This window comes from Phalacrocorax aristotelis, chromosome 14, assembly GCF_949628215.1.
Source record: "Phalacrocorax aristotelis chromosome 14, bGulAri2.1, whole genome shotgun sequence".
Classification (NCBI taxonomy): Eukaryota; Metazoa; Chordata; class Aves; order Suliformes; family Phalacrocoracidae; genus Phalacrocorax; species Phalacrocorax aristotelis.
Genome location: NC_134289.1, coordinates 3,850,544 through 3,871,775, shown reverse-complemented (window position 1 = coordinate 3,871,775; position 21,232 = coordinate 3,850,544). Strand labels below are relative to the sequence as shown.

Below are 21,232 nucleotides of genomic sequence, written 5' to 3'. Positions count from 1 at the left end.
AGCAGCCGAGGGTAAAACTCTCCAAACTAGCTGCTGGCTCCGCATCCTCCCTCCGAGCCACCTGCGTTTCCCACCGGGAGCCGCAGAAGCCCTTGGGAGGGTTATCCCGGGAAGCATTGCCCTTACCCAGGCAGAGGCACTTACTAGAGGAGATCTTGCTAACGGGGTTTTTGGGTCCATCCTGGGGCAACTGTTGCCCTTTGGCCGTGCCACGGTCGCCGGCGTCAGCGCTGGCGGTAATGCCGGAGAGCTTCCCTGCGGAGAGAGTGCCATCATGCCCAGCCACCACGGGAAGTTGGGGGCACTCAAAATACCTTAGAGGGGTGTTTTGGTGGGGGATTTTTTGTTTGTTTTAAGATATGTCCTTAAAAACAAAGTCCCATGGGGAGCACCCTGTTAACCCAGCACTTAGCCCACCCAATAAACCTCCGAGATGAACTCCAGGATGCCCATCTCCATCGTACCCTCAGCTTATCACACCCCCAAACTGCCAGAAAACCCAAAACGATCTACAGCAAATACCAGGGCCAAGACCACAAAAGTGCAATATTTTGGCTGGTGTTTAACCCTTTCTCTGCCAGCGTCAGGGATATTCAACACAACCTGCTTTGCCAGCATCCCCCTGAAGCAGAAATGGGATGGAGGCATGCAAGAGGGTTGGTGCCCCCACCAGCACGTCTGTCCCCCCAGCTGCCACCTCCTCCTCCTCCTCTCACCTGGGCAGAGGGCCATGTGGCAGCCCTGGACGGCCTCCGGCTTGTCGCCTTCGCAGCGCCCGCCACTCTCACTGCCTTTGCAAACCACCTGCCGCTGCTGAACGCCTTCCCCGCAGCTCGCCGAGCACTGCACCCAGATGGACAGACGTTGGTGAGGAGTGGGGGGAGCTGGCACACCCCAACAGCCACCCCAGAAGGAGTATTTGCAGATGACAATGCCTCAGGTGGATATTACTTTCTAATAAGGGCTTTTCCTCCACTGCTGTTCAGCAACCGCCCCCACTCTCAGCCGGGATGCACAGGGATGCTATTCCCTGTCTGATTTTGAGTTTCCCCACAAACTTCAATGAAAACATCACTGGCTCTCCTACCCTTACCTCCAACCCTATTGCTCTATAAGCACCTGGCCTTCATACCCAGTCCCCATACCCCGTCTCCAGACCCCACCCTGCGGCCAGGAGCCTTCCTCCCCTGTCCCAGCTCACCTCCGACCAGGCGCCCGTCCTCCACTGTGGCGGGCAGGGCAGGCGGCTGCAGGGCCGGCGTGTCTCGGGCCGCTGCCCGGGGCAGTACTTGGTGTGCAGGGTGCGGTTGGTGCCGTCCTGCAGGCGCTGCATGCACTGCACCGCCCGTGCCTGCACCCCCAGCTTGCCACAGGACTTGCTGCAGGCGCCCCACTCCTCAGCCACCCAGCTGCCGGCGGGTAAGACAGACACAGCGAAGGCGTTAGAGGCGATGCCCGTGCTGGGAAGCAGCTGGCACGCTCCAAACGCAGCCCCAAATACCCGCAGTGGAGGGGATGAGAGCACCCTGGGCCACCAGGGAGGACTTACACTGGCTGGGAGCACTCCTGGAGGTTACAGCGCCGCCGGATCGGCTTTGGCTTCTTGCTGTTGTCACAGAAGTTCCTGTGCACCATCCGGTTGTCGCTCTTCCGCCGGCAGCCGTACTTGGTGTACTGGATGCCTGGGGGCGCAGAGCGTGGGTGGTGAGGCAATGGGTGCCGGGGTCCCACCCGATCCCCACTCAGTCGCTCTCCTACACACCTACTGGGACGTGTGCTCTCGGTGGGACCCAAGCCTTCACCTAGGCTTGCAGAGGATGCTTGTGTGGGTGCCGGACCCCCCCCAGCCTCTTGGAGGCACCCAGGCTGCAGTGGGGTCCACGCGCAGAGAGGGGCGAAGCAGACCCAGCCTTTCCCCCATCCCTCCCCCTGGCTGCTCTCCCCAAAACCCAGGTCAAGACATCAGAGTTTCCTGGTGGAGACACAGCCACAAGCACTTAGCGAGCTACAGATTTGGCTTTATTTCTCGAGATGGGGGGGAAAAAAGCAGCACATTGCAAGCCCAGCCAAAGCACTGGTATAATGTGCCAAATGAGCTGCACTTGCTTGGGAGCAGACCAGACCAGGGTTAAGCCAGCGTCCAAGAGGAGCTGCCTGCCATACTGCCAGGAGCCCTGCAGCAGCAAGGTGCAGGGAGCCAGCGAGGGCTCGCTTTCCAGCTCTGCAAGTCCCAAAACCTTCCAGGCGCGAGCTGGACGGCACAAGGCGAAAGCACAAGGTCTTCCCCATCATTTGAGGGTCAGGTAGGTTGGAAGTGACGTCTAGGTCTCTGGTCCAGCACCTGCTCAGAGCAGGGCCGGCGTCAAAGATGAGGCACAGGCATATCGAGGCAAGGCTTTCATCAGCAAACCCCCGACGCCAGCATGCAGGCACACATGCTTCCTCCCAGAGGGAAAAATTCAGCAATAACTCTGCTAGGAACTCACATGTGCTACCTGCCCTCCATCACAGCACCTCCCAGTATGTCCACACCTATTTCTATGCAAGCTTTAGGAGCAGTCATCTGCAAAATCGCTACTCGTTGGCTCAAGCTGAGCTAAAAACAGCCAACGAATTAAAACCTCATAGCAGGTACATGGACAGACAGACAAAGGTATGCATACGTGATTGCATAAGCCTGTTTTCATAAGAAATCTGGCTAAAATGCTCACCTAAACTGCTCTGCAATAATGGTTTTTAACACTCAGGTTCCCACGTGGTATTACAGAGATGAAACAACATGGGTATGGGTGTGGAGAAGAAAACCAGGCCTCCAAGCAGTACCAGGTCTAAAGCCTTGCCATGTGTGATCTTGGGGAGAAACACTTTAAAACAGCATCTGCATGTTTCCAAGCCAGAGGTGCCCCAGAGGGCTCGCACGCTGCCTAACACACGCAAGCATCCTCCCAGGCACGCGCTGTAGGCTGCTACGAAGGGAAAGCTACCTCCTCCGCATGCCTTGGAGCACTGAGACCAGCTCTTGAGGGCCCACTCGTAGGAATCCATCTCCTCAAGCAGGACATTGTTGTTTCCAATCATGGGCAGCAGGTCTTCGTGGATGATGTACCGGTACATCAAGCTGCTTCTCACCTCCTCCTCCTCCTCCTGAGGGATGACCTGCAGGCAGAGAGAGGACAATCGGAGAGCGGGGAGGAGCAGGAGTGATGCCACGGGAGAGGGAAGGGAAGAAGAGGTTATCAAAGAAAAAAGAAGTGAACAATGACCAGTACACACATGAGTATGAGAAACAAAGCCTGTTATTACCTCCAATACGATTAGGTGGGCTCTGAACACACAGTCTACCCTTCGGGAACGTATCTCTCCAGTTGTGGAGAAAAACGCTGCCCAAACATCCCAACTCCAGCCTTGGGTCACATGCCCCTGGCCTCTCCTCTGACCTGCAGGACCACAGCCTATGCCCAAGCCAGTGCCAGCCACAGGGACAGGGGGACTTCAGACCTATCCTTCCCTGGGTGCCCAGGGAACCCAATCCCTAACTCCCCCAAATACCAGCTTAACTGGTGTAACAAGGTGAGGCCCCACCTCGAATGCTGGGCTCAGGGTTGGGCCCCTCGGGACAAGAAGGCCCTGGAGGGGCTGGAGCGTGTCCAGAGAAGGGCAGCGGGGCTGGGGCAGGGTCTGGAGCACAAGTGTGCTGGGGGGCGGCTGAGGGGGCTGGGGGGGTTTAGCCTGGAGAAGAGGGGGCTGAGGGGAGCCCTTCCCGCTCTCTGCAGCTGCCTGAGAGGGGCTGGAGTGAGGGGGGTTGCTGGTCTCTGCTCCCAAGCTATTAATGATGGGACAAGAGGAAATGGCTGCACCAGGGGAGGATTAGATTGGATGTTAGGAAAAATGTCTTTACAGAAAGACTGGTCGGGCACTGGCACAGGCTGCCCAGAGAGGTGGGGGGAATCGCCATACTGGGGGTGTTCAGAAAACACATAGATGTGGCACCTCAGGACATGGTTTAGGAGGCCTGGGGGTGTTGGGTTGGCAGTTGGACTTGCTGATCCTATTAAGGTCTGAAAAGACTTCTGATTCTATGATTCTATAAACTGAGATGTGGAGTCACAAGCAGTTACTGCACAGAGCAAAGTACAGCTGGACTCAAAGGCAAACACCCGAGCAGTGCATCCTTATGCCAGTCTTGCACGCAGCTCATTGCCCCTTGCTTTGGGCTAGCTCATTTCCTTGGTTTTAATGACATGTCACCCTACGTCCTTTCTCAAGCAAAGTCCTTCCATCACCTCCTACATTCCATCTCAGACCACCTTCCCTCTCTGTACTGATGGATGATGGTCATCCCCAACACCCTCAGAGGATGTGTCAGCCAGGCTTACCAAAACGCTGATGGCCTCGTGCAGAGGACCGCTGGTTTTTAGGCTCTCCTTGCCATGTTCAACTGTGTATTCCCACTCCAAGCCCATCTCAATGAACACGTGGCTTTTGGCTTCTCTGCCCTTGGCGTTAAGGATGAAGTTACCCGTGGCTTGATTCTTAACAGCTGGAGGAGAAAGGAGGCATTTCAACATCATTTCCTCTGGCCACTTCCTTTGAAGGACTGGAGTGACCCAAATGAGACCCTTTGGGTGGGAATTTTCAGAATAGGGCTGAGAAACAGGTAGCAGATGAAGGGAGAGGTGAACTATCGCATACTCACCAATGCTGTGGGGTGCCGGCTCCATCTCTTCTATCTGAAGGTGCCGTGCCCCAGCTGGAATCTCAAACATCTTCAAAACACCTGGTAAAAGGGAGGGAGGAAGGAAGGATGAAGGGAGGAAGGAAGGATGAAGGGAAGAGAAAGAACAGGTTTGCTCCAGCTGGACACACACCCGCTCACACCTGACCGAATCCATGCCCAAGCACATCCAGCCCACTCACCCAGCTGCTTGGGGGTCTTGGCCAGTGTGCCCTTCACTGTCCGGCAGTGGGAGTTGTCCCCCCCACAGACCCCACACTTGTCGTCCTGCTTCAGGGAGCCGACCTCCTTGTCACAGCCGACGTGCTGTCACCCGTGGGGAAGAGAAGACAAGCACGGGGTTACATCCCTGCAGCCCATCCTGTCGCCCCACCATCCCCATAGCCCTTTGCTGCCCACAGGGTCAGTCCCCGGGCTGAAACATGCATCCCCAAGGGGTGGCGGGTCAAGGGGATGCACAACATGTTTCCCGGACAGTCAAAGGACAGGGACAGTCACACAGCAGCCGTCAGCTCCTTACCACGCACTCGCCCCGGACGCAGATGCTGTAGGGGTCTCGGTAGCTGCACCGGGTACCGTCATGAACAACCTGATTCATGAACACCACGTCCCCCGTTCCCTCGGACTGGCAGATCAGCTCACACTTCTGAGCATCTGTGGCAAAATAAAAAGTAAATGGGAAAAGGGGGGGGTTGGAAAAAAGGGTTTGAAGAAATGGATTAGGGTGACCGAAAATATAAACCCATCTCAGCTTGTACCGCTGAGCACAGCTAGATTTCCAAAGCCCAGGCTATTTTGTGCCTTATTTTGCCACATACGTTTGCTGCTCAAGAGCCTGCACTTTGGCCCAGCACACCTGGGAAATTAAAAGAAGGCAACTGGACTGGACATGCTCCGTGTGATTCTGTGATTCTGTGACACTGAAATGCAAGATGTTTGGCTGTGCACATCAGGAACGCCAAGCCTGGCAGGCGGCCCTGGCTCCCATCCCAGCCCGGAGCAGCACGCTCCCCGCTGCGGCTCCAGGAGTGAGCAGGCAGCGCCGGCACCCCACCGCCTCCAAGGAAAACAATTCCTCTGCACGCCAGAAAACGGAGAGCAGAGATAAAACTTTTTAAGTAGCACAAACGGATTTATCTTTGGCTACTCTTACAAGGGCTTCTCCTCTTACTAGTGCAGGAGGAGCAGGGAGAGGTTTTAACATGGGCTGAGCTTCTCGGCCCACCTTTGCCGTGCTTTGGGACAGCAGGAACCAGAGCAGTTACTGGGGTTCTCTACCTGACATGTGAAGGCAAGCACAAGAGATTGATTTTAAGGACCTGGCTGCTTGGTGCTGGCTTATTGCACACCCAGCAATTGTTTTCAGCTCCGGAGATTTCCACAACCCAACATTTGTGCAGCTGGCGCAGTCCCCATCCCATGGTGTTGGTCACCAGCGTGGCTTCCTCTGGGAGGGAAGGCCACTTGGCCTGTGCTAGGACCTGCCACCACTCACCGTCGTGATGCTCGTAGGGAAGCCAGGTGTGCTTGCTGTTCTGGTGGGTGTAGTAGGAGTTGCGCTTGGAGCACTGCTGGGCACGGAAATCCTGGTAGGGCCCCGGGCACTCCTCAGCGTTGCACACTTGGTACTCGTAGGTGGCTCCCGGGCAGTGGTGCCCACCGTATGCTGGGCTGGAAAATAAAGTGGGTGGGTTAAAAGAGCATTAGCCGGGGGGGATGCCGTTCAAACGCAACACAGCTCATCACCCAAATGCATGGCACAGCCCGGGAAGGAGCCGATGTCCCCATCCCTGCCGACCAGGCGCACAAGGGGAAGAGCGAGGAACCTCTGGCTCTTGGCCAATTCCAGCTTTATCCCTGCTAAAAGGAGGGAGCCAGAGGCCAAACATACGGCGGGTTGTCGCAGCTGCGGCTGCGCGAGCGCACGCCTCCCCCGCAGGTCCTGGAGCACGAGCCGAACTTGGACCAGGAGCTCCAGCTGCCATCCTGGCTGTAGGGCTGCTCCGACGTCTTCCAGATGCAGTGACCCTTGAAGCACCACTGGAAAGGAGGAGGAAGAGAGGCGAGCTCAATGCCTGCCTCTTCCAAAGCGCCCAGCACCAGTAGAGCCCCCCTACACCCACAGCACTACCAAAATGTCTCACAGTTTGCAACGCGCAGGAAGAAGGTGCCTCCACCATGCCCTCGGGCATGTTCCTCCCGGAGGAAGCAGGACCGGGACTGGTCCCTGGGCATGGGACATCAGGCCCACCCTCCAGGCTGGTCTGGGGACGAGCAAGCTGCATCATTTCACAACCAACCCAAGAGCACAAGCAGCCCGTGGCTTTGCTCTGAGAGCCCAGCACAGCTCCACGGCCGGGACTCGCAGCAGAAAATGCAGCAGAGGAGCAGGGATAAGTGGGGCAGGCTCCCAACACATCCATGTGTTGGATCAGGTAGGAAGAGCCTGCAGCTGCATAAACGTGCTCAAAAACTCAAGCAAAAGGCTGCAGAAGGCACAAGCTTGGGGCACGCAAAGATCCTGCTGCAAAACAAATCCCTTTCTTTCCCTAACACCAAATTTTTGAGTTCCTGGGCTGGTTTTCTCTCTCCAGTCAAACTGCCTCTCCCTCCCCATGCAGAAACTCCGGCAGGCACTGAGTTACACCTGGGTCCGGGACTGGATCAGCCCTGGGGATGTCCCCCCGCTGGCACAGAGGGGATGAACCCTAACTTTTCTGCAGAGCACAGCAGCAAGATGCTGGGCATTTTGGTAAATGAAATCCAGAGCTCCACACTTCTTCCCAGGCACACATGCACGCAATGCCTGGCACGGAGCGGCAGTGTCACCCCATGGGCACCCAGACCCGGGGTTTAACTCCAGCCCTGGGAAAAGCCCGGCCTGTGCCCATCATGGGCCTGAAGGAAGGACCTCCCCAGTCCAGATGTTGCGGTCCTTTGGAGCCTCGTGTCAGTGTGACGTGTAACATACCTGTACACAATTCAAAAAGCCTCATTTTGGAAGTTTTTGGCAAACCGCCATTCAAGCACTCCAGGAGGCAGCATTTTCAGTGAGATTGCTGGGATTTATGCAGCAAATTTTCAGAAGTTGTGGATACTTTGTGCCCTTCCATTCTCTGGCAAAGAACCACCCACAAAACCTACATGGGCCGGCAGCTTTTCCGACATACCCACACTTTCATACTGTGCTAATGAGCATGCTAAGAGAGCCTAAAGTAAAAGCCTGATGACATCATGAGGATGGATGTACAATGACATCATTACTCTTCTGCCAGGTGACAAAACAAGCCCCGCTTCTCTGCAGAAGGACGCAGATCAGAAGAAAAACAAAGTCCTCACCTGAGCACAAACTGGGCAAAATAAGGAGTAACACCAGCTAAAAACCAGGCTCGCGCTGACTGCGGCCCCCGAGCGTGTCCCTGTCCCCTCCCAAGGGAGAACCAGGCAGGACCAGCCCCTACCTTGCCTGGAGAGCACTCGGTCCCGTCCAAGGGTGGCCCCTTCTTGGTCTTGCAGAAGTAGGGGTTGTCTGGGTGACTGCACCACAGCTGCTTGCAGGGGTCGAAGGTGCGGAACTGGAGAGCACAGAGGAGCTGGGCTGGGATGGCAGCGGGGAGCCCCGGCCGGCTCGCAGCACCCCTCCTCGCCCCTGCAGCACCTGGCTGGGGGTCCCAGGGGGGCAATACGGACATGCAACCTGTATTGGCTCCATACTCACCGCCGTACATGTCTTGTAGCCAACGCCAAAGTCGAAGCGGCACTGCTCATCCATGGAGTAGTTAATCCCCGGCAGCTCGGGTAACGTAGGCCACTGGTGCTCAAAGGGGTCGTCCAGGAGGCAGTCGTAGGAGCTGCGGAGATGCAGGGCAGAGGGAAAGCAGAGTCAGACACAAAGGACTTCCCTCCTTCACCCCTTCCCTCACCTCCAGCCCTCTCTCCAGATTCAGATAGAGAAACCTGAATTCTCTTGGCACTGACGCTAACTACTCTCCACCGAAAAACATGTTTTCAGCAAAAAAAATGGCTGCATGGATGTATTGGGCTTGCATGGCAAGGTTTTGGTAGCGGGGGGAGGTGTGCTACAGGGGTGGCTTTTGTGAGAAGCTGCCAGAAGCCTCCCCCATGTCTGACCGAGCCCATGCCAGCCGGCTCCAAGACAGACCCGCTGCTGGCCAAGGCTGAGCCCATCAGCGACAGTGGTTGCGCCTCTGGGAGAACAGATTTAAGAAGGGGAAATAAAACTGCAAAAACAACTTCCACCAGAGAGGGGAGTGAGAATGTGAGAGGAACAGCCCTGCAGACACCAGGGTCAGTGAAAGAGGACAGGGTAGAGGCGCCCCAAGCACCAGCGCAGAGAGTCCCCTGCAGCCCGCGGTGAAGACCATGGTGAGGCAGGCTGTCCCAGTGCAGCCCGTGAGGGTTAACGGTGCAGCAGAGATCCACCTGCAGCCCGTGGGGACCCCACGCCGGAGCAGGTGGGTGCCCAAAGGAGGCTGTGACCCCATGGGAAGCCCGTGCCGGAGCAGGCTCCCGGCAGGAGCTGTGGCCCCGTGGGGAGAGGAGCCCGCGCTGGAGCAGGTTTGCTGGCAGGAGCTGTGACCCCGTGGGGGACCCGCGCCGGAGCAGCCTGTTCCTGAGGGGCTGCACCCCCTGGAAGGGACCCACGCTGGGGCAGTTTGTGATGAACTGCAGCCCTTAGGAAGGACCCACGGGGGAGAAGTTCCTGGAGGGCTGTCTCCTGTGGGAGGGACCCGGCGCTGGAGCAGGGGAAGAGTGTGAGGAGTCCCCCCCGAGGAGGAAGGAGTAGTAGAGACAGCATGGGATGAGCTGACCACAACCCCCATCCCCGTCCCCCTGCACCGCTGTGGGGAGGAGGGAGAGAAATCAGGAGTGAAGGTGAGCCTGGGAAGAAGAGAGGGATGGGGGGAAGGTGTTTTAAGACTTGATTTTATTTCTCATTGCCCTCTTCCGATTTGATTGTTAATAAATTAAGGTAATTTCCCCAAGTCTAGTCTGTTTTGCCTGTGACAGTAACTGCTGAGCGATCTCTCCCTGCCCTTATCTCGACCCACGAGCCTGTCGTTCTATTTTCTCTCCCCTGCCCAGCTGAGTTGGGGAGTGACAGAGCGGCTTTGGTGGGCACCTGGCATCCAGTCAGGGTCAGCCTGCCACAGCAGAGTCCCCCAAAGACAAGCATCCCTCCCCCGCCTGCACCTCGCTAGGGGACAGAGCACCTTGGCACTAGCGGGTACCACCACTGCTTTCCTGCTACTCCTTGGCCCTGATGCACAGAAAGCTGCTGACTTCTTTCTACACCTTTTTTTTTCAGGCAGCACGAAACATTTTATAGCCTAAACCACACAGGCTGCCCAAAGCAAATGGCAAAAATATTTGAGATCTGGATCTGGGCTCCACCAGCAGAAATCCTCAAACAGTTGCTCTGTTGACCTCTTCCGTTTTTTATCAGGCTCCTATTTGTCTCCAGCCTCCACAGTCCAAAACCAGTTCAGACTTGTACAAGGAACCAAAGCTGTTAATAGAAGAAAAAGGGAAAACAACCTCCCAAGGACCCATTTTTGCTGTTCTGGCCAAAAGAAGCAATCCCAACGGGGACCTGACCACGGCTTGCCTCACACAGGAGCTGCTGGGTACAAAACGCAGGCAGCCACGCCGTCTGAAGGGAAGAACATCCCCTCCTCATTAAAATTGACTTACTGAATGTAGCGGTTGAGCTCCTGCTTGCTGCAGCGGGACCAGTGGTAGCGGTGGAAGGCAGCCTGGACCAGCGGCGCCATGATGCTCCCCATGCTAGTCTCGTCGGCACAGCGGTTGCCCTGGCCGTCGTGCTCCATCCCTAACCTGGCGGGAAAAGTCAGCGTAAAGTCAGGTTCCGAGGGGGATTTACACCAGCCCTTTCAGGCCGCGGCGGCGAGCGCGCCTGCGCCAGCGGGAAGCCCCTTTTGCAGAGAAAGGGGCACCAACCACACTTGTCCACGCACTGAAGGGTGCGGCCAGCTCTGCCCCCCTGACTTACACGTGGCCAGTCTCGTGGGCAACGACAAAGGCCGAGGAGAAGCCGTCTTCGTGGTTGAGGGTGCAGCTGCGCAGTGGGTGGCACATCCCTGTCACCGGCGCGTAGCCTGGGGCAAGAGAGAAGGGGAGAGGGAGGGAGGAGAGAGAAAACCTTTGAGGGGGGGGAGAAAGTAGAAAATTAAAAAAAAAAAAAAACCAACAACAAACCCACAGCCTGGCTTCACTGCAACAGGAGAAGAAGAGGAAGGCACCAAAGAGGAGGAGCTGCCCGAGTCACTTGGATGGCAGCCCAAGGACTTGCTCACCAGTATGACCATCCCGGCTGCCAGTGCCAAAAGCAGGCTGAGGTTACGCTGAGGCTCGTCAGCATCTCTCTGCCCTCACGCCAACGCACCTGGGTCAGCGAGAGGGCAGCCAAGGGACCCACGGATGCTTTAGCAGTGTCGGTGACCACTGCCTCCCAGGCCAGAAATGGCATCCCCGCATTCTTCTTTATTAAAAAAACATTAAAAAGAAAGGAAGACAGAGAACGAAAGGCATGACATGTCCCCCAGAGCCCCACCAAAAATACAGCCTCACTCACCACAGGCTACAGGGGACCCCCGCCATGCTCCCACACATGCACCCGTACAAGCCCCAGGCATGGGGGCACCCCCCCGCCAGACAGAGCCGGGGAGGACCATGCACCTCCCCAGCCCCCAGCCCTCGATCAAGTGCAGTGCAGTGGGGCAGCTGTGGGCAGGGAAGCCTTCCCCCTACCCATCCAGCAATGCATCATCTTTATTTCGGTTTATTTTCCTTTTTTCTCACATCCTTTCTGCCCAATTCAATTAATTCCTTGGCACCTTCTAGAATTTACTTTCAAAATTTTTCTATAGATTTTTTTTTGTCTTTTGTTTTTTTAAAGACTGACCCTTTTTGGCATCAAGGGAAAGGAAGTTAGTGAAGGAAGGACTTACAGGTCCGAGAGGCAAAAGCAGGGCAGGACCATGCTGGATAACTCTGCCCTGGGGACAGTGATGCTCGAAGAGGAAAGCTCAGTGAGCCAAGAGGAAGGCTGAGCTGAGCAGGAGAGGGGTGCTGATGAGCTGAGGGTAGAGGCACACCCCTACACCTGCCCTCCTGCAGACACCCCAGCCAAAATATAGGGTCCACCAAGCCCACGTGCCACCACCCTTGTGTGCCACTTGCTCCACACCAAGCCAGCGACTCGCGATTAATCGCCCAGGAAGAGGGTGGAGAAGAACGATGTGATTGTACTCAGCTTAATTCCTAAGCTGAACAAGCGGGTGGCTCCCGGCACCATGCAGCTGGCCAAGGACAAGAGATTAAAGCAAAAATAAAAAGTTTCCTACAGCTCTGCCCTAAAGTCAACAGTAATTGACTTCGTGGCTGTACTGAGAGGATTGGATGCCTGACGGGACAAGGGACGGGTTGCTGCTGCACCGCCAGACACCCAGAAGTTACCATCACCCCAGGCAGAAGGCAAAAGCAAGCGGGTTTGGGGCGAGCATTTCCCTCAATATTTATCAGCTGAGTGGAGATTTTCCAGGGTGTCCACCTGCACTGGAACTTCTAAAAGAAACTTCTCGTGTCAGAATAATTGAATTTTTCAAAACAAGCCCAGACACAAACCTTTGAGAGGCTCACTCACGCGGTATTTTGTGGGAAGCAATAGATGCATTTTTGCCTGTGCTCCAAGTGAAGGAGAAGTCGGGTGAACCCAAGTTGCCAAGCAAAAAAGCCCAAGATTAATTAAATACCCGATTCTCATTACATGCAGAGCAAGTTCGCTTCTGCCTGAAAAGCGCCACGTGACTTCAGAGAAACGTCCACAGTGACAAGGATCTTCTCAGAGCAGCTTCAGTAAATACACTTGGGGTTTTATTTACTGGGGAAAGTGTTTGTTTTTCTTCTTCCCCATATTCAAGTGGGCAATGAGATGTACTCCTATGAACAAATAAACTAAAACTCCTCAAGAGAGCGGAGAAATTACATGCTTAGTGGGCCCTGCACTCAAAAGGAAAAGGTAACAGGCCAAACTAAGAGCTTGAGAGAAAGATTCAGATAATCGGGTTTAAGTCAAATCCTGGATAAATAACTTTAAAAGATTCTGCCCCCCCACCCCTCCCCCCGCCTCCCATGAAACTTTCCACAAGAAATTGCGAAGATGTGGAAAGTCTTCTGTACAAGGGTAGAGCAAATATATTTTGTCTAGGATGAAAATGGGACGCATTCCCAACTGAAGAGGCTCTGGAGAGGGGATGGACACAGGAATATGAAAAGGTGGATGCTCATAACACCCCAGTGAGAACTGGAAGAAGTATAAAGGGTTCTCTACAGGAGAACGATAGTCAGAAGTAACTACCTGGAAAATACTTCATTGGTAAAGACTAGATTGGCTTGCAGATGCTTGCCAGACACACACACAGGAGAGGCGGCATGTCCTCGCCATCCCGGCAAGACACAGCCAGTCTCTTGCTTCCTCCAAATGCACTTTATTCCTCTTTATGGACATTTCCTACCTGCTTTCAGCCTCTCTGACCTTCTGCATGGACCACCCGCCTGCTCAAAGGCCAACCATGAGTGATTACAGGGCAACAAATTAAATCTAAGCAAAAGCATCCTTCAGCCTGGGCCAGAAAGCCCTCCGCGCCTGCCCGCTGCGGAGGAACATGGCATTCTCTTCTGGTTTAGACAGGGTTCAGCAGCAATTAATAATTTACAACCCATCTGTCCACCGCCGAGAGGCATTCCCCTTTGAAGAGCAGAGGTTTATTTGCAACCCATAGGCAAGGGCAGCGCAGCTCAGCCGTCCCTCCTGGCCCTTCCCCTTCTTGCCTTCCAGCTTCCCTCGACTCCCAAAGCAACAGTTACATCAGCTTTCCAAAATCTCTCTGTGTTGGCCATGACTTCTCCTACCCCCATCAAGAGGTGCCACCAGCAGAGCTGATGCCAGCACCGAGAAGTTCTTGTGAACCTCCTTAGGGCTCAGCTTGGACCCACAGCAGAGAAGAGCTACGCCACAAGGCCGCAACGCTTTGCGAGGACTTGCATTCAGCTTAACCAGTGCCTCGCCAGTCCAGACACTGGCCTGGTTTGCTGGCCAAGGGGAGATGACACAGCACAGGGGGAGGTATGAGCCGTGTCTGGTGGGGATGTGGTGATGGAGCATGGCTGACTTGCCGGCACGGACCACGGAAATAGCCTGGGCTAAGAGGACCGCACAGGTGAATGGGTCGGGTTTAGCCCTGTCTCCGTTGCTAATTGGGCACACAACTGTAAGGAGTGATGAGGCATGAAGCTAAGCAAGGGCTTGACATTTAGGCTCCACTCCTATGTCCTTGTGACTTGGAGGCCTTCATCCTCAAAGGCTTCCTTTCTCCCAGCTCGTTCATTTATGCTGTAGGGTCTTTGGGGCAGGACCATCTCTGCCTTCAGCTCAGCTTCAGGCAGATGCTTCCCATACCCTCCCGAGCAGGCAAGATGCTTCCCAACTGGCACATACACCCTACCGCGATGGCTAAAGAAGCCAGCAGGTATTTGCCGGCACCTCAGCAAGCCACTTAGATACTACTCATGAACATACACGCCATGAGCAAGTACTGGAGGTGCCGTGGTCAGGTCTTCCATTGCATACAGGCCTGAGCTGAAAAGGGATGATATGGAGCTAAAAGGACATCGTTTCGAGGAAAGAAGGCAAGAGTAAGCAAAGTGTTACTATTCCGGCAGCCCAATAAGAAGGCAGCTCCTGATGGGTGAGGAGCACCCACACCTTGTGACATGCAACACAGCCAGGCAAGGACACGGCAGCCATGAGGACTTCTGCGGAAAGCAAACATCCCTCCTGGAGATATGTGAAAAGCAGGGAGCCAGATCCATAAGGAAAACAGGAAGGAGCTGGAGTGAGCATCCCTAGAGCAGGGCTACTCCACCATCTCACAACTCCTTCCCACCAAGGGGGAGTCCAGCCAGTCTTCCCCTTCTGCCAACATGCCAAAAAAGGTCCTCTCACCAACACCTTTGGACACAGTCACTTTGCCAGGAAGGGTCTAGAAAAATGAAACAAAAGCTGGTATTTCACCCACACTGCCACGCGACTCCGGACAAAGTGCCCAAGGCAGGTCAATGGTTCAGCTGGGAGGCTGTTGGCGCCACCCAAGCTCTGCTCTTTGACGACCAACAGCACGTTCAAGAGGGCTTCCAGCTGGATGTCTCCTGTGGGTCACACCCTGCTGCAGGGAGGACCCCTTTCAGGGAGGTAACTGAGACGAGGACAGGACTCCTTTTTCCACCCCTCCTTCCTCCCATGTGCACCAGAAGGACTCTTGCTACAGATCAGTGTGACATTACCAGCACGTCTGTGGCATCAAAGGGAGCCTCCTGATGGGAAGTTCAGACCTTGCCACCAGTGTGGGAAGGAGGAGGTGGCAATTTGGAGGCAGCAGGCTTAGGAGAACTGGCAAAAGTAATTTCTCATAATGCCACCAAAGCATCTGCATTTGTAATGGAGCCGGGAAATGCCAGAGGCTTTTCCTGCAAGTTTTTAAATTTTTTTTGCCTGGTCCCTAACTTCTCAGACCGTGCCAGCGCAGCCTCCGCACCGAGACGGTGAGAGGACTATTGCCATCGCTCCTTACGACCTTCTCTTTGGCCCAGGGTTTACTCAATGCTCCCATGTCCAGTCCTAAGAGGGCCAAGAAACCAACCCATGTAAAACCAGGTTTTAAGGGTCCTCCAGAGGACAGAAAGGACTGATTGGCACCATGAAGCTCCCTGTGGTATTCCATCTTTTTAACATTATTTTTAAGCCCTTTAGGGCACTTTGGGACAGGGGGAGGATTGGTGCATGAAACCAAAGTAAGGGCAGAATGAACAAAGATGATTTTTTTTTTTAATCTGTTCAGGTTGATGCTCTGGATTAATTCTAATTTTCTTCTACTTCACATTTTTAAAAAAATACCAATTTTTATAACCTTTTTCTGGACCTTGCTGGCCAAGAAACAGACTGTGTTTGCAAGAAATCCTCTCCCCTCGCTGGCTTTCCCCCAGCAAACTGCACATACCTGATCGAGATAAATACAGTACCTTGCATACCTGCAGGACCAAAATCTTGCCTGGTGAGGAATACAGCGTGGTCATGGTACTCGGCGTGCTCTGGGTCGGAGCGCTGCTGCGAGTGTGCCCAGCGGCAGACCTGCTCCAAGCTCCGAGATGGGTTCCCTCGCTCTATCAGGCTGACTGACTGGGTAAAGAATTAAAAAAACAACAACAAAAAAAAGGGAAAAATAAAAAATAAATTGAAAAATGGGTAAGTTAGTGGGGGAGAGGGAGCCTGCCAAGAGTTTTGGGGTTGGAAAGACTCCTAAGCAGTGCTTCTCCATCATTAGAAGCAACAACACCCTGCTTTGCATCTGCAAAGCATCTTGCGCCTTTTTTTTATTTAAAAACAGCAAGGAAAACATTCCCACAAAAGGAAATCATTCCCCCAAAAGGAAATCATTCCCACAAATGGATGTGGTCTGGTACAGGAGGGTATATGACACTCTTTGGTCACACAAGTGCTCGGGGAAGCAGTAGATAAAAGAGGAGAGAGCAGCTGGGAAGCAAAGAGGATTCAGATTCCCAGATCCTGCACGGGCTCCTCGTCGGCACATCACGGGATGCTGATGCTCAGCAATGAGCAGAGCAATGCTCCCCTGTAAAACTCGACCCACAGAGACCGAAACCCCAACAGGAAATAGGTGGAGGTGTCCAGGGCTGTTTTATAGCAGTCATCTTGTCTTTCACCTTTTTCTTTTTTTTTGTTCAAGATTACCATTTAGCACAATTACACTCTATAAAATAAATTATGGTCTATGAAATAAATTATGCTTTCAGGTAGGTACCTGATGAGCTGCAACAGCAGTAAGAAAGGTAAGAAATACTGCCCTTCCCCTGGCCTTTAAGTGGAAGCCACAGAGGTTTTATCCTACAAAGTACGAAGTGGGAGACAAGAAGCCACAGGAGGACTCGCTCAGGAAGCATCAGACCTAAACAGTGGTGAGCTGAGATCTCACCTGGATTCAAACGTCTGCTCACCCCTGGGTCTCTAGGAGGCAATGGGTTTTTGCCGGCCAAGCAGATTTCCGTAACAACCAGGGTATTTCTCCAAGACCTAATAAGGCTTATTTGTGGACCACACACACAGACATCACCATGTTGAGTCATGAATACCCTTGCTAGAACGCTTCATGCGTAGGATAGGGGCTTGCCACAAAAAGTACAGCAAACCACATTGCTTTAAAGAAAATCTTTTGGCTGCCATGTTCAAACGAGCCTTAAAAAAATAAATGTAACCTGAGAAACCACATGAAACCTTCCCATGCTTTTTCTGCCTTTGCCCAAGCCACCCAAGAGCTGCAGGACAGCCAGCGAAGCCTTCCAGGGCTGCTGAGTCAAGGCTGGGACACAGGAGATCCTGGCCTTGGCTTCTCCTCACTAATACCCAGCTCCTGCCAATTTAGGAAGCCACCTTTGTCCCATCACCTACTGCCTAGAGCTTCTGAGGAAGCCTCAAGTGTTTTTTCCCCATCCCCCAGACCAAGCAGATAAAGGCTGATTGCAGCCACCCGCCATCTCCCAAGGGACCCCTCTTTGCCCTTGGCTGGATGGCTGTGGGGCTCTCCAGGCTCCAGAAGCCAGCCAGATCAGGGTTGAAATTCATCCCTGCTCAGCACAGTTGTCACGTGGACTTTGATGGCTGACCTGAACGGGCTCATTTTTCCAAGCCAGGGCTTACCTAAGTGCTAAATATTATGGTGACGAGACACTAAGCCACGGTGCCACTGCACGCTTGCCGGCCTTGGGAAAGTGGCAGCTGCCTGCTGTGCCTATACTGCATTCCAGCGACCCTCATTCCCTCGCAGGGCAGGGCTCAAGCCGAGAAAGCAGCCAAAAAGCAAGGGCCAGCCTGAAGAGCATCCCCTCCTTGCCACGTCTGAGTGCTGTACTTACCTGGCGGTATCCCACCATGATCATCCTGACCAGCACAATGTTGATGTGAACACCCAGGGACTCATCATGATAAATTTCATCCACCTAAAGGGAGGGAAATAAAACAGAGAAGAAGTTAAGATCATCCCAGCTCTCAAGCCCTTCCAGTCCTCCACCTTCCCACGTTCAGCATCCCATCCCGCTTTCCAAGACCGCACAAGACCAGGTGCAAAGATCTCATCTCCTTCCCCCCAGGCCCAGCTTTATTTTTCTTTTTCGCCTGTGTAAAAACCATGAAGTCAAAAACCCAAGCTCGAATAAGCAAGATTTCCCCAGGATGGGTGACTCAGATGGTCAGTGACATCACCCATTCCATCAACAGCATGGAGGAGGGCCTGTGTTTCCCACGGGGGCTGCATCCACCTCCGAGCATCTTGCAATGAGCCATTGCCCCCTTCAGAGTATGAATTTCTCAGATGGAAGGAAACGCTTTGGACTCCAGCACCCTTGCATTTGGTGGAAAGAAAAAATGGTTTTTTGGGAACGGTGAGCGATTGTATCAAAGCAAGGGCATTACTCAGTTATACCGGTGAGTCAAAGTTGACCTACCGCTTCAGAAACCCCAGGAGAAGACAATACAATGACAAGAAGAGAGCGAGCTCATGAGTCAATAAGATACCTATCAACGTCGGCTATTGAAAATGACTTTGCAAAGGAAATAAGGAGCTATAACCTTTTCCTTCTGCGTTTCTAGGATGAATAAACAAATCCTACTCCTAAGTGCTACCGAGAGAAGAAAACATCCAGACAAGAAAGGTCCCTATGAGCTGAGCGTGGCGACAGCCGGCCACCGAGAGAGGCACTGAGCGGGCAGCCATAAACCCACACAAGCGCAGGAGATCCTGCTCCCGCCTTCATCCACCTGCACAGGACATGTGAAAATACAGCTCAGACCAAAAAAACCCCACTGATCTTTAGAGAACGAGACTTTCTTATTCCCCACACGTCCCCAAAATGAACGCTGCCGCAAACGGGGGTTCAGTGCAGAATTTGAGGAAGTCAAATTAAAACCGTTTTTAATATGGACTAGAATTAATGTTTAATTTAAAATACACTTTTCAACTTTGTCCAAGAAAGGAATAATTTACCTCGGTTCTATCATAGCTTTGCAGGCTTATGGACCTTTTCTCTTTTTTTTCCCCATTCCTCTTGGCTTTTTTAGGCTTACATTTGAACTCAAGGGTTGGGTGACAACCACCCTTTTACTGCTGCCTGCACCCAAGCCTGCCATTTTCTAAACTGCACAAGTGCTTTACAAGCCCCCCAGTTTATAGGCTGTGCTTCTGTTTGAAATACCCACTCAGGCCATTTTTAAACCCAAAGACCCAGCATTAATGTCTCCCCATGACAATTAATACTCCCACGGAGCGGCTCCGAGCTTTGCAGAGGTGATGCAGGTCCTGAGCCTGCCACGTTTTGAATGCAGAAAAACTGATTTTAAAAAATCAACAAAATAGACCACCAGTCCATCCCCATTAATGCATCCCTTCGGGTGCAGAGGCCGTAAGCCCCGTGGGGTCATTGCTTCTGCAGCATGGAAAGATAACGCTGCACAGCCCATCCTCAGCTCACCCCTGCTTATCCTGGTTGGGATGCTCCATCACACTGCATCGGTACCTTTTAAAGGCATTTTTGTAAGAATAATGAGAATATGATGGATTTCTTCCAATGCTAACTCTTTTTTTGGAGCTGCGTGCAGACGGGAGGAAGGCCGTGCAGCACTGCAGCTTGCAAACATCACTCATACCTACAGTCCCACCAAAGTACGAAGCATCCATCCCAGCAAGGAGCTGTAACGCCCCGGAGGGGGGCGGTTCATGCTCAGCCTCGCGTTTTGGGATGCAGGACACTTTGGCATCCTGGAGAAAACATTAGCAGATCTGAGAAGTCCCGCATCAGGAGTCTGACCCTTTACAAAAATATTCCAGCCTTAATGTATGTCGCGTGTGAGATAATATAAAAGGGCAAGAAATGGGGGGAAAGAGGGAGGAATGAAAAATATGCTATGGCCCTGAAGAGCCGGAGAGCTGGACCTGGGGGACAGTTCAGGGGAACGAGGGGGAAAACATGTCCATTTCCTTCACTTTCCAAAATCTTTACGCATTTTCCTTCACCACCAGCACTTGTCGGGAGCTGGAGCACCATTAAGCCTCCGCTTCAGTCAGCACCTCGGCATCACCCACCAGCACTCTGCCGCTTGCTCCCGAGGACCTGTCTATGCACGGGGATGAACCGTGTTCCTGCCTTAGCGACCTCTCCACCCGTGACAGCTCCCATCCAAGCCCCTGCCTGACCTTGCCGTGATTCAGAGCATCCAAGGGAGCCGCGCAGACCTCTCCCTGCCCGGCTGCGCAGGATATTTTGGCAGGATGCTCGGCAGACCCCGCAGGCAGCAGGGAAAGGATTCTCCTTGACAGCCGGCCAGACAGCAGACCCAGCCAGCGGAAGAAGAAGAGGGTCGCATCCAGGGGGGGAAGGAGCATGAGCAGAGGAGCTGTCAGGGCAAGAGGTTTGCTCTGTGCCGGCTGACCCAGCACACAGCCCTCCTCTCAGCAACATCTCTTCTTATCTGCGGTGCCTGCAAACAGCCCCCAGGTCTAAGAAGAGCTCCCTGCCCCAAACCGTGCACCCCCAGACGACATTAGCTACCCCAAGAGAAAGAAAATATCCTAAATTTGGGAACAGCAATACTTTTCACAGGCATTGGCAACTAAACTCATCAACACCCTCCCAGCGCTGCACATCCTTCCTCAGCCTTGCTAGAGAAACGGCTAGGGACAGCAGCAGGACCACGAGCAGCTTAAAAACAGGTTATTAAGGGACTAAGGCACAAGAAGCTGTATTACTCCAAGATGGCATTTAATCCCCTAGATCTTCCTTTTAAAGCAGTGCTAAATCCCACTCTCCTTCAGCTAGCAGGAACTAGGTACCCCTCCAGCCTCTAAGCCAAAGGCTTTAACCCTAAACCCCAGCACCTATTTTGTCTAGGGGAGGGCAGCATTTAGGCAGGGATCTGTACCTAACAGATACCAGCTCAGCAGCAACCTTTACGGTTAATTCAGAAAGCAGATGTGGAACCAGTCTGCCCGAGGCTACAGACTTCCCTTAATAGCCAGATATAAATAATTGATTGAGAAAACAAAGAAAAAAAAAATCAAGAAGGGCTCAGCGCCTGCTGCCCATCAGCCCACCCTGGAGCTAGTTCAGACTGGCAGAGGGGATGGAAATGGGCCCGGAGAGGAGTTTGCAGGCTTGGCACAACTCCCCCCTGCGGGTGCCGTTAAGCGAGTCAATGCCTTCAGAGAAAATCCCTCCAGAAAATACCTGCTCAGCAAAGGGCTCCAGTAAAGGGACCCACATCCTTGAAGACAGATGGGATAAAGATCTTCTTATCCCTCTCGCCCACGTGGTTAGATGCCCAGCCTGTAT

General features: G+C 53.5%; 1 protein-coding gene across 4 annotated transcripts in view; it reads right to left on the bottom strand.

Annotated features, from left to right (window-relative positions):
• ADAMTS14 (ADAM metallopeptidase with thrombospondin type 1 motif 14) overlaps nt 1-21,232 on the bottom strand; it is a 39,856-nt gene that overhangs the window by 4,085 nt on the left and 14,539 nt on the right. For 3 of the 4 annotated variants that reach the window (XM_075109346.1, XM_075109344.1, XM_075109347.1), the window contains 17 exons: nt 17,765-17,848; nt 15,857-16,013; nt 10,770-10,875; nt 10,451-10,594; nt 8,454-8,586; nt 8,197-8,310; nt 6,627-6,775; nt 6,231-6,406; nt 5,256-5,389; nt 4,918-5,041; nt 4,697-4,777; nt 4,377-4,540; nt 2,985-3,156; nt 1,550-1,682; nt 1,202-1,409; nt 717-843; nt 145-255 (listed from right to left, as the gene is read on the bottom strand). In XM_075109346.1, coding sequence (XP_074965447.1) covers nt 145-255; nt 717-843; nt 1,202-1,409; nt 1,550-1,682; nt 2,985-3,156; nt 4,377-4,540; nt 4,697-4,777; nt 4,918-5,041; nt 5,256-5,389; nt 6,231-6,406; nt 6,627-6,775; nt 8,197-8,310; nt 8,454-8,586; nt 10,451-10,594; nt 10,770-10,875; nt 15,857-16,013; nt 17,765-17,848 — 2,317 coding nt within the window. The remainder of the gene's footprint in view (nt 1-144; nt 256-716; nt 844-1,201; nt 1,410-1,549; nt 1,683-2,984; nt 3,157-4,376; nt 4,541-4,696; nt 4,778-4,917; nt 5,042-5,255; nt 5,390-6,230; nt 6,407-6,626; nt 6,776-8,196; nt 8,311-8,453; nt 8,587-10,450; nt 10,595-10,769; nt 10,876-15,856; nt 16,014-17,764; nt 17,849-21,232) is intronic. The other variant, XM_075109345.1, reaches the window with a different exon arrangement.